Raw genomic sequence first — 24,786 nt, 5'->3', positions numbered from 1 at the left:
AATAAGGATGATGGTAATGCTCATAACAGCCCTAATTAGGAGCCATATCAATTATATATTCTATTTTTTTCCTGTAGTGCTGTTGTTGCTACCAGTAGACAATGGTTTACTTTACAAGTTCTGATTGTTCTCAAGAAAATTAAGGGCCACAAGGTTCCACTGATCTTCAAAAGTCTCTTTTGTTTTCAACCTCCTTGCTTAATGACAACAGGAGAGAATTCCTCCTTTCCTTGGCTAGTGAATGCTTTCTTTTCACTCCGCTTTCTTATGTGCCAGCAAGTTCAGGCCTGTGCCCCTTTTTGCCTTCCAGCCGCATGCTTCCCTCAGGTCTTTGCTTCTCAGAAAGAAAGGACTTTGCTTCATTTCCAAGCAAGGCAAGTGAAACAAATCTTTGGAGTGCTGCTGCAGTAATGAAGCAAATGAAAAGCAGATAATCCTGGAGTTGTGAAGCCCTGAGGCAAAAAATACTAAAGTAAAATATATACACCACCACCCCCGAACAAATTTTCAGTTTTTCCAGCAGAAAGACCAGAAACATGGGAGGGAAATAGAAAACTATGGAGATAAACTCTCTGATGAAATATTTCAAAATGAGTGACATGATTTTTAAGATAAGGCTTTACTCACTCAAAAATGCCCGGAACTACATAACAGGGAGATTTGTATGTAAGTCTGCAGAATTAGAGAACTGTAATTGTTGTGCATATTATGTTCTACAGTATAAACATACAACACTAAATATAGTATGTATTTCTGCTTCTAATGAATGGTCCCATCTTAATGAAGAGGGCATAGAAGGGAAACTCCATAGCTTGTGCACTGCAGTGTGTATGTCGCACTGATTTCCTGCTGTTTCTTCAGCACTTGGCACTAAAACTAAGGCCTGCATCTATGTCATATGTATAAATATGACAAACAATACAATTTACATGCTAAGTAAGTTATCAATGAAACATAAATTGTGCTTTGGATCCTTTTAAGGAGAAAGGCAGGATAAAAATGTTTTAAATAAATACATTTAAATAAAATTATTTTGATAAAGAAGAAAAATAAGTGTAGGTTGGATCTGAAAGCATTACATGTATTTCAGGTTTTTCTAAAATGACAAGTATGTCTCAAATTTCATGTGAAAAAAAAATCCCACTTTCCACCATGGCTTTAAAGTTTCTGAAAAGTTTTACATATCTGGATAACCACACAAATGGTAAGGGAAGGAGTTGATGACACCCCATCTTGAAGCGCTGATAAGAAGTGGAGAGGGGAAGAGTGGACAAACTGAGATATGTGGGTTCACATTCCCCCGAACTCTTTTGTTTCCTAGTGCTCCACACAAAAATGATTTCTAAAAAGTTTCTGTTCGTCACTAAAATTTGGTGAAAGACTACTCAATCTAGTGCAGGGGTGGGCAATTAATTTCTATAGGGGGCCACATGAAAAATCTGAACTGTGTTCGGGGGCCGAACCAACTTTACTTAAAAATAAAAGATAAGCAACTGATCAACTTTATACAAAAAGCTATAAATGGTTTTGGTGTTCAGCTTGTTCAGTGAGAGAAATCCAGTCTGTCTTGGGCTTGAACAAGTGCTTGAACACTGGACTGGAGCGACAACCGGCGGGCCGGACAGGAGTGGCTCGCAGGCCGTATGTGGCCCTCAGGCTGCACTTTGCCCAGGTCTGATCTAGTGGAACCTCAGTAAGGCACTAAGTAAGCATTTTTGTCACTGTGAATTAAAGCAGGAAAATTTCAACTTCTACCCTCTTTCTTAAAACTTGTCTGTTGATTGGAGAACACTCATCTTTTTGTTATTTAAGAATTTAAGTGGGCATCGTCATTTAAATTTATATTAGTCTTAATCAGAAAATCACAGCTCTGTGATTCTTTTATGATGGTGTTGCTAGATATTTAAAATGAGTGTGATTAAATATTTGAATAAAGATAGGAAATAGTGAATGAATTATCTTCAATTACAGTGGTGCCTTGACTTACGTACGTCCCTACTTACGACCATTTCAACTTACAACCAACTCGGGCTGCAAAATTTTGCTTCCACTTGCGGCCGGAGCTTCCAATTATGAACAAAAAAGGCAGGGAAAAAGGTGGGAAATTCAAATTGCTAACTGTTGGTGGTGAAGAGGCTGCTTCTTTGTGCAGTAGCTCGTTCGCCCCAATGGTTAGAGCAGGAATCCCCTAACGTCCCCCAGGGCACGGGCTGTGGGGACTTCTGAGGGCTCGCCATACTCACCTCAATGGGGCTGACGGGAGTGGAGGAGAGTGGCTGCAGGTATTCTGGAGGAGCCTGTCAGGTGGCAGCGGTGCTTGCCTGGCCGTGCAGCTTCCTCCGGTGCTGCCTGCTGCCTCCGCACTGGCTGGACATCAGAGCCAGTGCCGGCGCTGCAGTGGGAGGTGCCGCCGAAGGAAAGCCGCGCGGCCATGGGAAGCCTGAAGGAAGAGCTGCTGAAACCGATCTGGCACGCCTTCACCGCCCTCGACCTGGACCGGAGCGCCAAAGTCTCCAAATCCCAGCTCAAGGCAAGCCAAAAGGGGCATGTGTGTGTTTGTGTGTGTGTGTGTGTGAGTGATAAGAGCGAGTGTGGCAGGGTAACGTCTCTTACCCCTCTGGCGGTGGGCACTTCCTGCCTTTGCCAACAGCACGCCGTCGAAGCACTTCTCCTTTTCCTCTCAGCGGGAGGCCAGCAAAGGAAGGCGGAAGGAGGGAGCTATTGCTTAGCACAGTGGAGAGACTGCGCTCTGGTTGCGTGCGGCAGGACTGTGCAGTCCCCCAAAGCCCAATTTCTGGTGCCTTTGAGAGCCAGCCAGAACTGTGTTACGCAAGGAAAGCTGCTGCTTTCCACACCCAAAGCGGGTGTCGGGGGAGAAGAGCTGGAAAAGGGCTCCCTTCTGTGCAGCTCTTCTTACACGGGGAGATCCCTTGGATGGGTGGCTGGCAGCTCTTGCTATTGGAGCACTTCTGAGTTAAGCTTCCACCTGAGCCGGTGCCGGTGCTGGAGTGGGAGGCGATGCTGAAGGAAAGCCATGTGGCCAGGCTTGCCTTCGCCTCTCTGCGTGGAGGAATTGGGTCTGGTCCCCTTGTTGCCCAAGTTGCGGCTGCAGCAGCATCCCGGCACCAGGAGGCTGAACTTGGCCGGGGAGCTCCAGCCGCTCACCCAGCCTCGCCCTCCGCCATGGCCACCCCGGGGGCAGTAAGTGCCATTGGAGGAGGCTTAGGACTTGTAAGGCAGGTGCTGCTTTTAAAAAACTGTTCTGGGTGGCTTTTGCAGGGTGGGTTTGGGCTGGGGGGGTTATGTTTCTGTGCTCTGTTGTTTTTTGGTGGTTTTTTTTTTTTTGCAGTCCCAGCGCGGGACTTGCTCTGATGTTTATTTTTGGGTTTTGTTTAGTTTTTTGCAGCCCCAGTGCCTTCGGAGCTTTGCTCTGTTTATTTATTTTTTTTAAGCCCCAGCGCCTTCCGATGGGGTTTTCTGTGTGCTTTATTATTATTATTTGGGTATTTTTTTTCAATGCTGAAACCGATTAATAGTGTTCCCATGCATTTCAATGGGAAATGGTGCTTCGACTTACAACCATTTTGAATTACGTCCATCTTCTGGAACGGATTATGGTCGTAAGTCGAGGCACCACTGTAATTCTTATTTAATACATCAACCTGAAGAAATAAATAGGGGAAAAGGATGAAGTTAAACATCATTTACTTTTCAAGACCTGAAACATGGGAAATCTCCAAATTTTCAAAACAAATAACAAACAATAAAGGAAAGTAACAAATTAGCCATCTTGGCGTACCTCCTTTTACTTTTACCACCCCTGGGAGTGCAGCCCCAAAGTAGCCAGCTGCCCCCTAAATCTGCATACCCCTCCAACAGGGAATGGTCCAGCTACACCTCCTAGAAGGCACTCACAGAAGACAAATGGTAATATTGCCACACACCATGCAGGTGGCATATGTTCCCCCACCCCCATCTTGGGAATCTCCATCCAGTAAGAAAGTCACATCTCATTTGTCAGAGCAGATGCAAACAACTCATCTATTCACATCCAGGACACAGAGGCCACACAGCAGCTGCCATGTATCTCTGCCATGGCGTTCCCCAAAAGAGAGAGCACTTACATACTTCTCTGGCGTTAAAATACACTCATGCCCTACTCTCACACCATCTCTTGCATACAAAAACAAACACAACCTATTAAAAATGACAGAGAGAATGGTACTCTGCCTAATGCTTCGTGTGTTAGAGGCTTAATTTGGGGTTCTGTTTTCAATCTTTGTCCTACATGCAAGAAATCATGTACAAATGCTGCTTAGCATATTTCCCCTGAGCCCTACTCAAGTGTTATCAAAGCACACAATGCACACTTTGGTCACCCCTGAACGAGACTACTTGGAATTTAGCATATGGATACAATGGCACAGTTTTCCCAAGGACGTACTGCTAAAATCCACTACCACACCGCTCTCCTTTGGCAGCACAATCATGCAGCAGATTACAATCTGCTGTTCTTTATTTCCCTTTTCTTCTTAAAGTGTTTTCAGTTTCACAGTTCTCTCCTCTGGACGCTTCCTATCTCCCCCAACTTGTAGCCTTGGCAGACTCTTATTCCTTGCTCCTGCTGTGGGCAATGATCACAGGATTCAGTCCAGGAATCTCTTTTGACCCACAATACAATCTAACAATTAAATAAAACAAAGTTTTGATCATTTCTTTATGTAGCCATTTCTTTATATGAATTGCAGTTTTTCTCACCTCTGTTTGTACCATGGCTGGCCGTTGCGTCCTTAACATTTTGACTGTCTGGAAAATATCTACAACACCTTCATATCTCATTCTTTCCAAAACAATGCTCAGGGTTATGAACACTCCAGTCCTTCCAACACCCGCACTGTTGCATCCAAAAACAAAGGGGGGAAAGGGGTGGGTGGGGAGAGAGAGAAAGAAAGCAAATATTTTGACTAACTACTGAACTGCAAATATGTCCTTATAGCCATGGCTATTCCATAAATATTTTACATGGTGATTGTGATATTGCATGACGACCATTTTATGACAGTCTCAAGTGTCTTCTGTTCATCCATAGCTTTCCTGAACCCTGAACAGCCTGAACACCAGAATCTGAACACATGAATAGCACCGTGGATGGCAGGGGCAGTGGTGAACGGTTATTTTACCTATAAGGAAGATCCAAACAGCTCTAGGAACAGAGAGTTTTCCTTATATAAAACACTTTCCTGAAATTAGTTTTATTATCCATAACAGAATTTAGAAAATAGTTTATTTAAAAAGAGAAAACATTATATTTTAGCTAGTTGTTTGAGAATTTTATACACTGCCCCAAAACAAACTGAAGAAAAAGCCACTCTGTCCTTGCCCAATCTTTATCCCACAAACACTGGGTGATTATCATTGTAGGAGACCTAAATGAGATAGAAACATAAGGAATTTTGCAGTCATGTTGTCCAGTCCTTGTTCAGTGCAAGACTACAATGCAGGATACAACTACAGTATCTTTAAGAAGTGGCTGTTTAGTCTCCTCTTAAATGCCTTTAGCAAAGAAGAGTCCTTCTCTTTCAAACCCAGTTTGCCTTGAAACAGTTCCTATGGTCACAATGTTTTTCTTATTCTTGAGTTGAATCCTGCTTCCCTGCTGTTTCTAACTATTTGTTCTGTCCTGACCTCTGCAACAATGGAAAACAACTATGTTCCCCCTTTTCCCTTTCAAATATTTTAGGACCGTCATTCTTCCCTTAAAGGGACGTGGTGGCACTGCGGGCTAAACTGCAGAAGCCTGTGCTGCAGGGTCAGAAGACCAGCAGTCGTAAGATCGAATCCACGCGACGGAGTGAGCTCCCGTCGCTTTGTCCCAGCTCCTGCCAACCTAGCGGTTCGAAAGCATGTAAATGTGAGTAGATAAATAGGGACCACCTTGGTGGGAAGGTAACAGCATTCCGTGTCTAAGTCGCACTGGCCATGTGACCACGGAAGATTGTCTTCGGACAAAACACTGGCTCTATGGCTTGGAAACGGGGATGAGTCGAACACGACTGGACAAAAATTGTCAAGGGGAACCTTTACCTTTTTTCTTCCCTTGCTCTTCTCTTTTTGAAGCTAATGTTTCTTTCAATTGTTCCTCACAAGCCTTCGTGTCCAGACCCTTCAAGGGCCTGAGTATGTAATAATTGCTGTTTGTGTAGGATAATATTAGGCCTAGTATCTTGTATTATCTTCAGTTTGTGACTCACAATTCACGTACACAACTTTTGCATCCTAGAGAACCACTGTGATGTAGTGGACACAATGCCCAGCAAGCACTCAGGTTCAAATCCTGACTCAGACGTGGAAACTCATTGGATGGGGTGGGGATAATAAGCCACTCCTTGAACATCTCATATGCCTCAAAAACCCTATGACAATTGCTGTAATTTGGAAGTGACCGGACGTCACATAACAACAACAGTCTATGATCTGGAAGGAACTGTTCAATGCTTTGCAAATCCTTTGTGTATGGTTGATTCACATATAAATGCAGAACTCTTTAAAAAAGAACCAGACTACATGGAGTCCAGCACCTTGTATAAATTGGTCAGCAGGAATCCTGAATAGGATCAGGAATCTGAATCACAGGAGGAAAGGTCTCTACTAGTATAATTTCCACATCCTGGAAAGAAAACAGAGGCTGACCCTGTAATGACTTCCACAGATCATGTTGTCAGCTCTGTCCTAATGTAAGATTTGGACAGAAAGTTCCCTGGGTAACAATGGCATGCTTGGCCAGTGCCTTCTACCCTTTCTTACTTGGTTTTGTCCTTCAATGCATTACTTTGCTATCATTCCATTCCCTTTCATGTCTGAAAATTGCCGTTATTCTCAGTGACCTAAATTAGGTTTTGAATCAAGGACAAAATAATAATAATAATAAAAAAATCAGTGGCACCCATGTTTCTTTTACTTACCTACAGTGAACTGAGATTGGCCCATCCTGTCCAAACTGTTCCTTTGTTTTATGTACTTGGCCTATGAAGTCAATAAATCCTTCCCCTGACTTTGGCACTCCTTGTTCAGGCCAGTCGGTGAACTGGAACTGCCTTACAGTTCGGGACTGGCCATCCTTTAATGAAAGATGGACATACAGGACATGAAATTTAGTAAGGCAGAAAATGAGATTTGGAGGAAATGAAGAAGAGGTAAACTGGCAAGGAAAATGAAATTGTGTGTAATGAGCAAAAATAGATAATACATCATTTCTTAAAACACTTCTGACTACGATGCTGATTAAGCTAGTGTTTCTTTCCTTGTTTGCAGCTAGCAAAACCACAGTGACAGAAGAGTGCAATTTCATTAACCACAGTGAAGCTCAAATTACTCTCTGCGCTGGAGAGGATGTTGTCTGACATTTAGATCTTGGAAAAACAGACTTGAAGGACAAGGAAACTGTGAGCCCGTTAAGTACACCCCTCCTTCATACAATATTTTTGGAAGACATTGCTATGGCTACAGTATCAACAAAATCCAGCTGCAGGTGCCCCTCTGGCACATCTGCATTGCAAATGGAAAAAAACTGAGAAGCCAGCCTAAGGCCCCAGAGTTTGCACATGGCACAATGCATGGAAGACAGTGGTGTTGCATAATGTGCTCCATCATATCTTCTTCAAGGAACTGCTGAGATACAGCACCAAGCCAAGTAAAAAAATCTCCTTTACAGAGAAGATCTAGAAGTGAACTCTTAATTCTAGCCGGCCTTATGAACAAGTCCATGAACATGATGGACTTATCAATTTAGCTACCTGCACAAACCTACCTTAATCACTTTAAGCACATTGACAGCTTAAGAGGCCAAAAACAGAGCAACACTCTGCTTTCAGTTTATACAAGTGTTACTGTTCAGTTGTCTAGAGGCAATTTGTATTTGCCAAAGATGAATGGTTTCTTTACAGACCTGGCCTTTTTGACTGAAACGGTTGTCTAAGATTGCCCTTTGTGACAGGGACACTTGTATGCTCATGATGACATCTAAATTTCTCACTTTTTACCAGTCCACATGACTACATAATGCTTGATCTCTATCAGATCCATCTGTGACCTACTGAAGAAATAGCACATCAGAATGAAGATACCCAGTCTCTTATGACTTATCATCATGGGGAAAAATAGTGTTATTGCAACAAGAAAATAAACTATCTTGCATCAAGCATCAAACTACAGTAAGCTTCAGTGACAGACTTATATTGCATCTTTTGTGTTCAGTGCCTTTGCTGTCTGATATGTGTGCAAACTGCAGTGTAACACAAAACCAAAGGATTTGATCACAACTGTTGTGCTTGCATGGTTTCATACACTGTCAATTTGTATAAACTGTGACATTTAATAGAACTGACACATATTTAGATATTGCTGTTAACCTTCATGCCTTTTGGATACCTTGTACTTTCAGAACACATCTACTTTCTTGCCATGGCAGAAGAAATGGCAGATGCTATGTCACTGTGCCTGCAAGCAATAACTGAGGCATTGTACAGGAGAGGAGGAGGGGAAAAGCTATTGCCAGATGCCAATCTTTTAAAATGGCACTTTGTGCAGAATGAAACCAATGAATAACTTCAATGATTATGGGAATTCCGATAAAGCAGCTTGGAAGCTGGAGGCAAGAAAAAAAAATTATTCTCCCACAAAGGCATTCAGTTGCAATTGCCTCAACATGGAGGTGAATGTAGGTTGCTCAAAATAGCAAATCAGAATAAAAATGACAACTTGGTTCATGTTATTCCACTACTTCATCTGCATTATCCTTCAAATATTGCAGGTACATCATTCAGCAATCGTATCTGCAGGGGAAGGGTGTGTGTTTACAATCTGTGCAATCAGTAAAGCCCAAGGGAAAATTACAGGCTTGGTTTACCCTAATACCAACCTTCAACTCATCTTGCTCATCTCAAATACTTTAAACGGCAGTGACCTCCCCCTTTGTCTGATTAAAGCATGTTGTGGTTAAGTACTACGATGATGTATATAATTGAGAAAAGACAGTAAGAGCCATTTATTTGGCCTTTTGCAAAAGACATCTGAGATATTCTTCAACCAAGGAGTATTTTTTGATTCATTAAATGTGCCTTTCACTTAAATGCCACCAATTTACCTGGGGACAACACACAACGTCACTTGTTAAGCAACATGCTGCTGAAATCACAAATGACAGTTGATTCTAGTATGATAGTGACACTACAAGCAAGTGTCCCAGCAAAAATATTTAGGGTTGTGATGCACTCATTCTGTTAACTGAAAGATCAGCAGAAACACCTGTTTCTGCCCAAACATTTCAGGTTAATAACCTACCACCTTATGAGACATTCCAGCACTGTGTGCAATGAAAGAGCCAAAATAAGAGCAAATGCAATATTATATTTCTGTCTTACTTTAACAATCTGCATTTTTAAAAAGCTGACAACAAAAGCTGTTTGGAAATCAACTCTGTTCTGAAATTGCTGGCATGACAAATGGTCTCGTCATTTAATGATGGGAACTTACAGCAGCCATCAAAGGCATGCCAAGATTATAGTAACAAATTTGGATCAGATCCTCAGCAGCTACCAAAGGGTTTAACTCTACCTGACTCTCAGTTACAAAGTCATGTCATCATTAGACAGCAAGAGCAACAAATAAATATTGTTATTTTTACTGTGTGGCTGCACACACCTTTAGGCAGCTGTGCAAACAAAATAGCTAACAGAATTCATTTTCTGCCTAGTCCTTTGAACTGGATGACCATCTGGATTTCCACCTCCCTGTCGCTATGGATAAAATCAAACATCTTTTGAGGAGAATATGCACAGTACAGAAGTGCTTTTGACAGACATCATTGCTGTGGGAGTGTAATGTGCAACTGCTCCAACTTGTTGACCCCAATAGTTTACAGGCAATGTTAAGTGTAAAGCAGCACGAGGGAAGCCATTATGTGACCTACCTACATTTTGCACTGTAATTCATATTGCAGCACAGGAATAATGTAGAGAACAATGTTCTATGGAACCATTTTTCGCTGAAAAAGATATTATACGCTTTACGTGTCATACCTGAAGGAGACCACGACCAATTCTGCTACAGGAGGCTACATCTAGTATTTTTAATTGTTGTGTGAATAAAAGGAATAAAAACCATAAGGATGCTAAACTTGTTCTTTGTATGCAATGAGAGAAGGAAATCCCAACCCGAGTTCAGGGATTTGTGCACTTGGTGAGTTCTGTAGAAAAAGTACAGCCATGTTTTATATGCAGAATTCAAATGCATGGCAAACTTCTGCTTTTGGAGCTTTTTTCAAAAAGGCAAATTTCTTGTCTTTATGACTGCAAATGATAGGCCTGAGACTACGTGGGCAGTGTCTGCTGGGGAATGGGGCAAATCTGCACAGCTAAAATGGCACACAAGAATTACAAGTGGTTGGAGCACAGACTCAGCTTGTTCTTTACCTTAACTTGAGGAAGCAAATTGAATTATGCAAAATGCTTAATGTAAATAATTTATGTAAACTGAAATATTCAACCATCCTTGGCTCAGAATATGGGTTACTTAATCAGGCACAGAATTGCTAACACAACTAGCAGCTAAAATGTATGAACCTGTTAAATCTTGCCCCCATTCTATATAATGAAAGAGTATGGTATTCCAGTGGGGCGTATTGATGAGTGTTGGTATGGGACTTGGGAGATCCAGCTTCAAGTCTGCACTGAACTTGAAACTCACTGGGTGACCTTGGGTTAGCCAACTTTTCTCAACCTAATCTGCCTCAGAGAATAAACCAGGGAAGAGGAACCCTGAGTACATTTAATTCAAGTGTACTGAGTGAAAAGTGGAATATAAATATCACAAACGAACTAAAAAGCAAGCGGACAAACAAATTTAGCCTACTTTCCTATTGTGACTATTTTAAGGCTGCAAAATCTGCCAGGCTATTGAATTCCCACAACGTTCTTAAGTAGCCCTGGAATCCTAAGCTGATCATGTTCCCAGTAGTTCTCTAAAATGGTAATACAGATTCCTCACATAGAGGGTTACTTGTAATAATACTGTTAATTTATATTCATATGTTACTCTCCAGGTATTCAGAAGGTGTATCATTTCAGTAACTGTAGATTCCCTAATATTTAACACTAACTGTGTAGTGGCTGGCAGTGATAAAAACAAAATGCCTTGCACTGTACTCCAACTGCAAAAAGAACAGCGCACATTATAACTCAATGGTGGCAAACGCCAGAGCAGCTGACACTCTAATACGTGTAACTGCAGTTGCAAAGGCACAGATCTCTGGTTAGTCTTACAGGTTTCATTTAATTTCATTTCTAGAATATTTAGGATTTTAACTGTAAAAACAAATACTCTATGCATGCTTGGGGAATTCTGCATCCAAATAATGGGCACATTTGCCAGAGGATTGGAAAAGATCAGTCTACATCCCAATCCCAAAGAAAGGCAGTGCCAAAGAATGCTCCAACTACCGCACAATTGCACTCATTTCACACGCTAGCAAGGTTATGCTCAAAATCCTACAAGGTAGGCTTCAGCAGTATGTGGACCGAGAACTCCCAGAAGTACAAGCTGGATTCCAAAGGGGAAGAGGAACTCGAGACCAAATTGCTAACCTGCGCTGGATTATGGAGAAAGCCAGAGAGTTCCAGAAAAATATCTACTTCTGCTTCATTGACTATGCAAAAGCCTTCGACTGTGTGGACCACAGCAAACTATGGGAAGTCGTTAAAGAAATGGGAGTGCCTGACCACCTTGTCTGTCTCCTGAGAAACCTATATGTGGGACAGGAAGCAACAGTTAGAACTGGATATGGAACAACTGATTGGTTCAAAATTGGGAAAGGAGTAAGACAAGGCTGCATATTGTCCCCGGGCTTATTTAACTTATATGCAGAATACATCATGTGGAAGGCTGGACTGGAGGAATCCCAACCCGGAATTAAGATTGCTGGAAGAAATATCAACAATCTCAGATATGCAGATGATACCACTCTGATGGCAGAAAGTGAGGAGGAATTAAAGAACCTAGTAATGAGGGTGAAAGAGGAGAGTGCAAAAAACGGCCTGAAGCTCAACATCAAAAAAACTAAGATAATGGCCACTGGTCCTATTACCTCCTGTCAAATAGAAGGGGAAGATATGGAGGCAGTGACAGATTTTACTTTTTTGGGCTCCATGATCACTGCAGATGGAGACAGCAGCCACGAAATTAAAAGACGCCTACTTCTGGGGAGGAAAGCGATGACAAACCTTGACAGCATCTTAAAAAGCAGAGACATCACCTTGCCAAAAAAGTCCGAATAGTCAAAGCTATGGTTTTTCCTGTAGCGAGGTATGGATGTGAGAGCTGGATCATAAAGAAAGCAGATTGCCGAAGAATTGATGCCTTTGAATTGTGGTGCTGGAGGAGTCCCCTGGACTGCAAGGAGAACAAACCTATCAATTCTGAAGGAAATCAACCCTGAGTGCTCACTGGAAGGACAGATCCTGAGGCTGAGGCTCCAGTACTTTGGCCATCTCATGAGAAGAGAAGACTCCTTGGAAAAGACCTTGATGTTAGGAAAGTGTGAGGGCAAGAGGAGAAGGGGACGACCAAGGATGAGATGGCTGGACAGTGTCTGCAAAGTAACCAACATGAAATTGACGGAACTCCGGGAGGCAGTGGAAGATAGGAGGGCCTGGCGTGCTCTGGTCCATGGGGTCACGAAGAATCGGACACGACTAAACGACTAAACGAAACGAAGGACTTTTAAACGTGCTTTAAGTCACACTGAACCCACTGGGGATCTAAGAAGTTGTTGTAACTCCCATTGAAAATAATTGAGATAAGTGTTTAACTCAGGCTAGTCACCACTATCCCTGCTATTAGATTTTACACACCTAAACCCAGTTTTCTGTACTTAAACTGTGGTTTGACAACTTTCTTTCCTAGCTGCCTTCTTGAGTGTCTAAAACAGGTTTAATTTAAACCACCTTTAATAACAGCAACAGATGTAGGAACTGTTGTTGTGCGTTTTTCGGGCTCTTTGGCCGTGTTCTGAAGGTTGTTCTTCCTGATGTTTCGCCAGTCTCTGTGGCCGGCATCTTTAGAGGACTGGAGTAGGAACTCAGTCCATGCTCATGGACTGAGTATGAGCCCGAAAAACCTACAACAACCATCAGATCCCGGCCGTGAAAGCCTTCGAGAATAAACAGATGTAGGAACCCTTTTGTGCTCAGAAAAGGCTAGAATCTTCGGATGTTGAACTGGAGTTTTTAACTGGACAGTCATTTAGTCCCTTGTGAGCACCAGAAATCTGCCAAGTTGTTCTAATCAACATTATTGCTGCAGAGCTTCAAAGAATGGAGATGTCTACCCTGCCATCAAGGATGAAAAGCTACAAATCATAGCTTGAAAATGGCTAGTGCAGAGTCTACGAAAATGTTTATATACAATTTATCTTACATCAGCTCCAACTTAGCTGTTCAGATAAGAAATGCAAAATGAAAATTAGCCAGTCAGGGTCATGGCCGTGTAGCTCTTTTCTGCAGACAGATGAGAGTGTTGAGGAATAAGCTATGCCAAGAATCAAATTATAATGTGGGAAGCTTGTCAAGCTTCCCTTAAGAATGCTATTTGCTCTGCAGTTTTTAAATCACACCACATTAACCTTCAAGCTCACACGACCTAAAGGGCTGTTGCAAAACAACAACATATTTACAGTCTTTCAGTGATGAAAATTCCTAAAAATGTCCCGGGAGATAGGAAAGTGACTAGTTTTGAGGTAAATAATAATCTTGGTCTTTGGACTGGTTAAATGAATGTGCACATCAAACATTATAAAACTTGTGCTGATCAAATATTAAACTTGAACACAAATGTTTCTCCTCTTTAAAAATGTTATGTGTTTTAAACTTTTTTTTTGAAGTTGTTGGGTATCAAAAACTAAGCAGAGTCTGACACCACTGATCTGGGTATCTCTGGCTGTCTGGTAGTGGCATGGGATGTACACTGGCCCCACTCCTCCTTTGATCAGAGGTAGCAGAATTACTGGGCTCTTTCCACTCATGGACTTCGATTTGTGAGGTGGCACAGAACTCTATTTCATCCACTATGTCTTGTCATATCTATATTAAATTACTAGGGGAAGTCATTTGTAAGCTGGGCTCCAGCTCAGCCTCTCTTTTCTATATAAGAATCCAAGGGAGCGAATGGAACTCTTGGACAAGGATCTGAAACTAAGAAAGATTAAGATTGAGGTTGTGTAGGATAGGAGGTCAGCAGATAGTGTAAAGCTGGTCTTCAAGTGAACTTTGTTTAAAAAACAAGTGTTCAGCTTAGGGGATGCTCTTGGGCTCATCATCTGACAAGTCATCTGTTACAAGATTCTACAAGACTGTATACTCTCTGCAGCCCTACATGGAATGGTCAGACGTGGCCACAGTTACCAAGGTACTGGTTGCATTCAAACTGAATTTCTGCACAGTGCATTGTATGAGACTATATATGAGAACCTCCTGGGTGTTGCAACTGATACAAAATATGTATCTAACCTCTAAAGCCTTTAATGGTTTGAGCCAAGGGACAATATGCTGCTCAACATCAGTGGAGCATAACCCAGAAGAAGGGCAGGACCTGCTCTAGATTATCCCAGAGTGCAGGACACAAAATAATGGGTTCAAGTTACAGGAAGCCAGATTCAGGATGCACACCAGGAAAAACTTTCTGTTAGAGCAGTACGCCGATAGAATCAATTACCTTGGAAGGTGGTGAGCACTCGAACAGTGGAGGCATTCAAGAGAAAACTGGACGTCCATCTGTCAGATGGTTTAATTTGGATTCCTGCATAAAGCAGGGGGTTGAACTCAATGGCCTTATAGGCTCCTTCCAATTCAGTTCTTCTCCTATTATGTGTAATATTCTGCCAACAGTAGCTCTGCCTGATCTGTTGTGCAGATGGCAACTATGGAATGAATGGGATCATGACAACAAGGCTCCCTTTTTTTAAAGGAAGTGCTAGACACCTCCCTATGCAAGGTCAGTGTCATTTCACTCATGTGCAGCAAGCCCATTAGCCAAGCAGCCCCTCAGTGTATTCTGCATGCCTCATAATGTGGCATTTCAATATTTTGTTTCATTATTTGAATGGCACTATGTGAAAGCACAGTTATTAAAAAGAGACCAAAATAGTTGCAAGTCAGTAGTTCTTTTTAAGTTATTGCTAGGTAGCATATCCCATTCATGGATTGCTGCCTTGTTGTGGCGAAGGGGCTTGAGTAATACTTAAGTAATTTTTTGCAAAGATGAACATGATAAAGGACAAAAATGGGAGAGACCTCAGAGAAGCAGAAGACATCAAGATGCGGTGGCAAGAATACACAGAGGAATTATACCAGAAAGATTTGGATATCCCGGACAAGCCAGATAATGTGGTTGCTGACCTTGAGCCAGACATCCTGAAGAGTGAAGTCAAGTGGGCCTTAGAAAGCCTGGCTAACAACAAGGCCAGTGGAGGTGATGGCATTCCAGTTGAACTATTTACAATCTTAAAAGATGATGCTGTTAAGGTGCTACATTCAATATGCCAGCAAGTTTGGAAAACTCAATAGTGGCCAGAGGACTGGAAAAGATCAGTCTACATCCCAATCCCAAAGAAGGGCAGTGCCAAAGAATGCTCCAACTACCGTACAATTGCACTCATTTCACACGCTAGCAAGGTTATGCTCAAAATCCTCCAAGGTAGGCTTCAGCACTATGTGGATCGAGAACTCCCAGAAGTGCAAGCTGGATTTCGAAGGGGCAGAGGAACTCGAGACCAAATTGCTAACATGCGCTGGATTATGGAGAAAGCCAGCGAGTTCCAGAAAAACATCTACTTCTGCTTCATTGACTATGCAAAAGCCTTTGACTGTGTGGACCACAACAAACTATAGCAAATCCTTAAAGAAATGGGAGTGCCTGACCACCTGTTATCTACCTTCTGAGAAACCTATACGTGGGACAGGAAGCAACAGTTAGAACTGGATACGGAAACACTGATTGGTTCAAAATTGGGAAAGGAGTACGACAAGGCTGTAAATTGTCCCCCTGCTTATTTAACTTATATGCAGTATACATCATGCGAAAGGCCAGACTGGAGGAATCCCAAGACGGAATTAAGATTGCCGGAAGAAATATCAACAACGTCAGATATGCAGATGATACCACTCTGATGGCAGAAAGTGAGGAGGAATTAAGGAAGCTTGTAATGAGGGTGAAAGAGGAGAGTGCAAAAAACGGTCTGAAGCTCAACATCAAAAAAACTAAGATCATGGCCACTGGTCCCATCACCTCCTGGCAAATAGAAGGGGAAGATATGGAGGTAGTGACAGATTTTACTTTTTTGGGCTCCATGATAACTGCAGATGGTGACAGCAGCCACGAAATTAAAACATGGCTGCTTCTTGGGAGGAAAGTGATGACAAACCTTGACAGCATTTTAAAAAGCAGAGACATCACCTTGCCAATAAAAGTCCGTGTAGTCAAAGCTATGGTTTTTCCTGTAGTGACGTACGGAAGTGAAAGCTGGACCATAAAGAAAGCTGACCGCCGAAGAATTGATGCTTTTGAACTGTGGTGCTGGAGGAGACTCTTGAGAGTCCCCTGGACTGCAAGGAGAACAAACCGATCCATTTTGAAGGAAATCAACCCTGAGTGTTCACTGGAAGGACAGATCCTGAAACAGAGGCTCCAATACTTTGGCCATCTCATGAGAAGAGAAGACTCCCTGGAAAAGACCCTGATGTTGGGAAAGTGTGATGGCAACAGAAGGGGACAACAGAGGATGAGATGGTTGAACAGTGTCATCGAAGCAACCAACATGAATTTGGCCCAGCTCCGGGAGGCAGTAGAAGACAGGAGGGCCTGGCGTGCTCTTATCCATGGGGTCACGAAGAGTCGGACACGATTAAATGACTAAACAACAACAGGTAGCATATACCTACCCTGTTTTCCTGAAAATAAGACCTAACCTGAAAATAAGCCCTAGTATGATTTTTCAGGATGCTCGAAATATAAGCCCTACCCCCAAAATAAGCCGTAGTTAAGTGAAACCCTGTCCTCCACCACTGTGCAGCTTTGTGCAGCAACTAGAAGAAGATGTCATAACTGTAAAATAAAACATCCCCTGAAAATAAGCCCTAATGCGTTTTGGGGAAAAAAAATTAAGACCCTGTCTTATTTTCGGGGAAACAGGGTAGGGTACTCAGTGGGGAGTAGTGGATAGAGGGATCAGCTAGGACTTAAGAGATCTAAAACAAATCCACACTTAACCATGGAAACTCATGGAGAGCAGTATCGGCAAGAATACTCCCATCAACACGGACTTCCCGGGAGAGAAAACTCTCACCCAACAGCAGCTCACACCCACTCCCAAATACTCTTTAAGAATATGTAGTTACCCTGAAGAATTCATATTTAATTAGTCAACATGGGTTTTTCTTTGGTTACCTGAGTACACTGGGATGCCAAACTCTGAGAAAAGTAAGGGACTCCTTACTTGTAATGATCTACCTGTTTTATGATGGCTCGGATTTATGACCCTCGTAAATATCTGCTTGCATCTTCCTCATGCCCCTCCTCGATGGCATGTGATTTATTACTCTTGTATACAGTATTATTGCTCCTCACTTATTGACCAATTTGCCTAATGACCTACTTGTAGGAACAGAACTCTGTAGTTAAGTAAGAAGTGCCTGTATCTAGTACAGTGGGGTCTTGACTTCAGAACTTAATCTGTATTGGAAGGCGGTTCTCAAGTCAAAAAGTCTGTAAGTCAACTCTCCATTGACCTACAGTGCATTGAAAACCGATTAATCCCGTAACAGGCCGTTTTTGTTCCATTTTGGTTTTTTTCTGGTCTGTAAGTCAATTCTCAGGCTGCAAGTCAAACCTAAATTTTGTGGCCAGAGAAGTCTGTAACTCAAAAAGTCTGTAAGTCAAGCCGTCTGTAAGTCAAGGGTCCACTGTAAATAAGTGGGCCAAAGATGATTAACACTGAAGCATAAGAAAATGAAAAACGTACTTACCCTGGCATCAGTGACCTTGAATTCTCTTAGGATATACTGTGGCATGTTGTACTCTGCCATGGGGTCCACCACAAAGTACTGATACCTGGCTGAGCGTTCTGCTGGCCAGTATTGATGACATTTTTCCTGCAGGGGAAACATATTTCTGGTTATTTATATTTCCACCTTGTCCCACCTTCCAAGGATATTAGGTGGGACAAGAACCCTTCCAAAACGGGTACAATTTGAAGCCATGTCCTGTATTGTTCTAAAAATGTGAAATCTGCAGGATGAAGCAGACTATCTTGAAAGATCATCGTGTCCAACATTCTGTTCCCCAGCCTGCAAGCTTCCTCTAGTGGAAGTGGGCAGAAATGCTAAGCACTGTCCCTCACCCCACACACTTCTTGCAGATTTCCTGCAGGAGAGGAAGTCTGACAGTCCTGCACTGCTTGTGCCTGAAGCCTCGTTCTCTGTAAGTTTTCATATCCATATAGAACAGTTATAGAACAATCAATCTTGTTAGCCAGGTACAAACAGAAATGAATATTGAAGTAATTTATTATATTTATATGTGCAAAGTGATGTGAATTCTAGTTTGTCTTTTACACATTCACAGTTGGAATAATTTCATTTCCCAAGAACACTTGGTCTGCTTGCTTCAGATCTTAAAGATATTTTGAACCATTGCCTAAACTGACACCTCTGTGATCCCTGCAAAAGGCTCTTGCAAAAGAACAGCTATTGTGACATGGTAACAATGGCTCATATTAATCCTGGGCGACTGCTGACCTTCCTTAGTGTGTGGCAGCTTGTTCATACTGTACCTTTGATTCGTCTGACAGGAAATGCCCACCTGATCATTTTCACTGAGTATAGAGATACTGCTGGGCATGAATAGTTAAAGGCATCTTCAGATATTCAGTACAATGGTTAATCCAAATGCATGAGCAGACAGAGCAAGCTAGCCCAGCGGAAACTGACTCTGCAGAGGAGAATGGTACTTAACCCTGGAGCATCTCCATGAGATTGAGAACCCTGATTTTTCAGAATTTCTTATTGCATTCAGAACCTGCACAGATGGGTTCTGGTTGTAAACAGAGATGGACATTAACTGTGGGTTCAACCCAATTCGGTGACAGCTACACCTGTGTCAATGGCACAGTTGGGCCCATCTGTCAGTTCAGTCCACCTTGTGAAACTAACATTCCACCCCAGTAGAACAGAAGAATGCCACATTAGTAGCTCATACTGAAGATATTCATTGATTGCTTTTAGCTTCTAATATCACTACAGGGATATGTGTGTGGGTACCTGATTTTCTGTCTGTGTCGTTCTAGTTCTACACCTATACAGATGGACAATTTTAGAAGCTTCATTTCATACAACCCCTTCCTGAACCCCTTTAAGATGCAAAATAATTACTTAAACTCTCCCTCAAATTGTTTTACTTAGACCATAAACTTATGGGAGGGACTTAAAAAATCAGAACATTAGAATATTGTAGCAATAGATTTCAGTGTCTGCCTTCTGCAGGCGCTCTGAATCTAAGTATGTTGTAGCCAAGGATCTGCTTCAGAATGGTCTATCCTCTGTGTTCCAGAACTATCTCCAAGGCTTCAGCACAGTCCGATCTATATTTCACTAGTCACACACACATACCATGTTTTCCCGAAAATAAAACAGGGTCTTATATTAATTTTTGCTCCAAAAATGCATTAGGGCTTATTTTCAAGGGATGTTTTATTTCGATTTTATGTACAGTATACATTTATTCAAATAGACATGTCACCTTCTTCTAGTTGCTGCACAATGGTGGAGGGTGGGGTTTCACTTAACAGGCTTCTTTTTAGGGTATGGCTTATATTATAAGCATATTGAAAAATCATACAGTGGTGCCTCGCTTGACAATGTTAATTTATTCCAGCGAAATCGCTGTAGAGCGAAAACATCGTCAAATGAAACAAAAAAACCCATTGAAACGCATTGAAAACTGTTCAATGGATTCCAATGGGCTGAATACCTGCTCGTCCAACGAAGATTCTCCATACGGCGGCCATTTCGGTGCCTGTAAAGTGAGGAAGTCGTCCTAGAAAACAGCAGGGGGCCATTTTCTTCAGCTGGTGGCCATTTTGAAACATGACGATCAGCTGTTTGCTGATCATTGTAAAGCGAAAATCGGTTCCCAAAGCAGGGAACCGATCATCGTTAAATGAAAAAATCCCATTTAAAACATCATTTTGTGATCGCAAAAACCTAATCATATAGCGATTTCCTTGTTAAACGAGGCAATTGTTAAGCGAGGCACGACTGTACTAGGGCTTATTTTCAGGTTAGGTCTTATTTTCGGGAGAACAGGCTAGTCAGCATATACATGAAAAGAATTTAAGTATGCTATACAGGGAAGGAAAAAGTAAGAGAGCCTGTCCCTTACAGGAACCACACAGTGTAGTAAAGATGTGCTGTCAAGTGAAAGAACAGAAAAAAGGCTAATGGAAATGAACATTAAAACCCACCTAAGAATATGTTTTGACTCAGAGTTTGGGAAGATCTAGCCTATGATATGGAACTGCAATTTTACCAAGACAAGCCAAAGCCCAATGTCACAATCTGTAAGGTTCCAGCTTGTGTAGAACTGCAATAGTGAGACTTTTCAGCTGACTGATATTACATTCTTTCATTTTCTGGCTGAAATCCATTAGCAAGTCACACATAGAGCTGGCCCATTGATCAGTGGGGATTTAGTGAATCAACATCTATGTAAGTTTGATTGATTCAATGGACTTATAATTCTATCTTTCTACTGGATTTCAGACTGTTTTGTGTATAGCTCGACCTGGTTTTCATCATTCATCCATTCATTCAACTTTTATACTGCCCATCTGTCTCTCAAGGCCACTCTGGGAGGTTCACGGCATGATAAAACAGAAACTTTAAAGGGCACTAAACATAATTGCTATACAGAACCAAAATTAAACATATTGGACCACATACACAAATAACTTCAAGATGATGAAAACCATTTTTAAAAGGCAAGGTGATAAAACAGATAATATAAGCACTGGGGAAAAAACCTACGCTACGATGATGTGCTTTCTGGAAAAGCCTGTCTAAACAGCCATATTTTCAAAGATAGTTTGATGAAGGGGCCAGGCAGATTTTGGGTGGGAGAATATTCCAGAGTTGGGGGTGACTGCCAAGAATGCCTGATTTCTGATTTTCTCTTTCCAGGCCTCTCTCAGGGTCAATGATCTCAACCACCTAGCCTGGGAAGATTAGGTAGGTTGGGCAGATCTCACTGAAAGGAGGTGTTCTGCCAGGTTATCAAGGTCAAAAACCATTTAGGGCCTTGTATGTCAACAGCACCATATGCCAGCTACAGTCTTAGGAAAACTTCTTATTTACTGAGTCATAAAGAAATACTGAGTCTTGGGCTCCATGATCATTGCAGATGGTGACAGAAGCCACAAAATTAAAAGACGCCTGCTTCTTGGGAGGAAAGCAATGACAAACCTAGACAGCATTTTAAAAATTAGAGACATCATCATGCTGACAAAGGTCAGCATAGTCAAAGTTATGGTTTTTCCAGTAGCGATGTATGGAAGTGAGAGCTGGACCATAAAGAAGGCTGACTGCCGAAGAATTGATGCTGTTGAATTTTGGTGCTGGAGGAGACTCTTGAGAGTCCCCTGGACTGTAAGGAGAACAAACCTATCCGTTCTGAAGGAAATCAACCCTGAGTGCTCACTGAAAGGACAGATCTTGAAGCGGAGGCTCCAATACTTTGGCCATCTCATGAAAAGAGAAGACTCCCTGGAAAAGACCCTGATGTTGGGAAAGTGTGAAGGCAAGAGGTCGACAGAGGATGAGATGGTTGGACAGTGTCACCGAAGCGACCAACATGAATTTGACCAAACTCTGGGAGGCAGTGGAAGACAGGAGGGCCTGGCGTGCTCTGGTCCATAGGGTCACAAAGAGTCGGACACGACTTAATGACTAAACAACAACATGAAGAAAGCCTATGCAATTGCCAACTATTTTTGTTTTACACCACTGGCATAATATCTTAATACTTTTATTAAGAACAATTTAATTAGTTGTTCTTAATGAAGGTATTGCTGTACTATGGATTTTGTTTTCTTCTCATGCATCGACCGGGCTACCTTTACAGTACTTTAAAAATAATTTGAAAGCTCTTTTGTGTATTCCTTGGCTTGTATTCCAGGGAAACCAAAGTTCTCCTTTACCATATTCTGCCATCTTAAGTGTCCTGGAAATCCTAGTACTGCTTTTTGCCTAAATCTTCCAATTTACAAAGTGCTTTAGCTGATACACTGTCAGCATTCCATCTGTCATGTATTGCTAAGTCTGGCCAGGAAAGCATTTCCCATGGTTTCTATAGCTGAGATGAGTTTCTGATTTGCCTCTTAAAAGTTCATCTGTGTTGAGTGCCCTTGGTGATACGCAAAGCGATGCTCGGGAAATCATCTGGAAAATGCTCTTCCTCAAACTGTTTCAATACAGAGCATCTGCAAGCAATAGGGTTTTCAGAACAACCACACCACCAAATCTCTTGAAAATCCCTTTTTCATACACACCACTTTGAGCTAACGATGATTTCCACAGTCTTTCTTAACTGGATTAGGCTACAATTTCATAAGCAGTTGGTGTAAGGATTGTATAAAAGGCAATGACAAGAGGAATCCATTTGTTTAGCATATCCTCTTAGAGTGAGCTGTGATGAAGATTAGAAGAAATGTTTCATATTACAGAACAAGACTATGGGTTGGAACATGAATGTTGGACTCTCCTTCTACACAGAATACATCCAAGATTCAATGAAACATTTGTAATGGAAAAGCAGCAAAGCATTCAACTGAATGTTGTGAAGGCTCAGGAAAGGGAGTACAAATGCCTAGATTCTGCAAACTATATTTTGGAATGAATCACAAGTGCCAGAGAAGAGTGCTTTTGAACTCATAAGGGAGGCACTGGCTGTACAGAACCTTCCAAGTTGTCATCCAATGTCTTCTGGAGTATGCTGACCTATACAGCTTGATCATGAATACCTTGTCTGTTCCAGTGTATACATTTTCCTAAGTAACCAGGGTAAATAATTGGTTTTGTCTTTGTAACATTCAATATATGGTTAGTGTTGGGAAGGTTAGGTCTTTTCTCCTCTGAGGGAGGCAAAAGTGCACTCACAACTGGAAGATCTTCTATAGGGGAATAAATGTTTAGGTGACAAGCTCCATTTTGGTGTAGGCAGTGAAAGAACGGCTCAATTAAAGAATTCATATTTGCTAGTGATATTGGCCAACCTGAATGTTGCTATCAGACTACAATTGTAGGTGAAATGCAAAGCTTCAAGCCTGCACTGAAATATAATGACAGGGAAGACCCATACTCTAAACTGAGTGCTTTTGTTTGTTTAGCAGTGATAGTCATATTAAAACCTTTTTGTTACTACTTTCTGTAATTATTTTAAACAACATTTAAAGTCATGGTAGAATATAATAATTAGCTTGTTCTGTTCTGTATCTGTGGTTTATTTTCTTCATTTCTACAAAAAGGGCCTCTCAGGTAACCCCTGGTTAGATTTCTGCCATAGCATCCCAGTATCTTAAAAAGCACTCCAGCTCTTGCAGAGGATGGCAAGGCCTCACTGACCTACTACTTACAAGCAGCTGATAAGGAGGCAAATCTGTATCGGGATTATACTCTTTCAGACTGCAAGATGGAATGCTCAAATAAATTCAAAGAAATGTCTTGCACACAGGAAACTAAATTTCCATGGGAAGTGTTCTAATGTAGCCTTCCCATAATCTGCTCTTTTTCTGTGAATGAGCACGACACTTTGTATGTTGTGAGCCTTTGCTGATACTCTAAATTGAAACTGCTATGATACAAGCTTGACATCTCAACTGCTATTTGTTACAAGGCTACTACCACACTATGTGAGGAGCGTGTAAGCCTACAAATACACCTAGTCTACCCCTTGCGTGCATTCCAAGGGAAGAGTTCTAGCGATGAGCAAGTTACCTTTCAGGAAAATTAATCTACTGCCACTGATGTTCTCATTGAGGGACTCTGGCAATGACTTACACACATACAGTGATAGCAAGTGTGTTTCCCAAGGGATGAGGAACCAAAGCAACTGCAGGTCTCTGGATCATGTTTTCATGTAGGACATGTTATATATGTTATGTGCATACTTCAGTTTTTCTGCATGTATGTGATACTGCCCTCAGGATTACTTTCTATTCTGTTCTTCTGATGAAGACTTGTGTCTGCACCAATCAAATTTGGTCCAAGAGAAGTAATTGCCTTTACTTTTCTGAACTGCTCATGCCTGTTGCATGTCCTCATGTTAAAATAATTTTGGGAACTTATTTTCTGAAACCATGCCACATACTTACCCGGCCCATTTCTCGTAGCTTAGTGAGCATGACGACGATGGTTGAATTGTGTTCCCAAAGCATCCTCCAGAAATCTTCCGTTGTTTCCGCTAAGGGTCCCTGCGTAGCTATATAGGCTTTCTGTTGCCTAGATTTCAATTCAAGAGGAAATATTTACCAATCAAAGGGAGTCAAAGACTCTCTTGCTGCATGTAAATATTGTGATGAAGCATCATTCTAAGAAACTTACAGCTGTAAATTATTGATTGTAAGCACATTAAAAACATATTAAAGATTGTTTAATCAAACAAAAGCACTGTTTTATTTTTGGACGTTTG

The 24,786-nt window shown here is 41.7% G+C and overlaps 1 protein-coding gene across 49 annotated transcripts in view; it reads right to left on the bottom strand.

Annotated features, from left to right (window-relative positions):
• PTPRD (protein tyrosine phosphatase receptor type D) overlaps positions 1-24,786 on the bottom strand; it is a 1,767,834-nt gene that overhangs the window by 5,228 nt on the left and 1,737,820 nt on the right. For all 49 annotated transcript variants that reach the window (XM_078384988.1, XM_078384990.1, XM_078384987.1 and 46 more), the window contains 4 exons: positions 24,470-24,596; positions 18,072-18,197; positions 6,963-7,117; positions 4,759-4,894 (listed from right to left, as the gene is read on the bottom strand). In XM_078384988.1, the coding sequence (XP_078241114.1) occupies positions 4,759-4,894; positions 6,963-7,117; positions 18,072-18,197; positions 24,470-24,596 (544 nt within the window). The remainder of the gene's footprint in view (positions 1-4,758; positions 4,895-6,962; positions 7,118-18,071; positions 18,198-24,469; positions 24,597-24,786) is intronic.

The sequence above is a fragment of the Pogona vitticeps genome, chromosome 2 (assembly GCF_051106095.1).
Source record: "Pogona vitticeps strain Pit_001003342236 chromosome 2, PviZW2.1, whole genome shotgun sequence".
NCBI lineage: Eukaryota > Metazoa > Chordata > Lepidosauria > Squamata > Agamidae > Pogona > Pogona vitticeps.
Note: the sequence above shows the minus strand (reverse complement) of the source record. Positions and strands in the feature narration are given on the sequence as shown.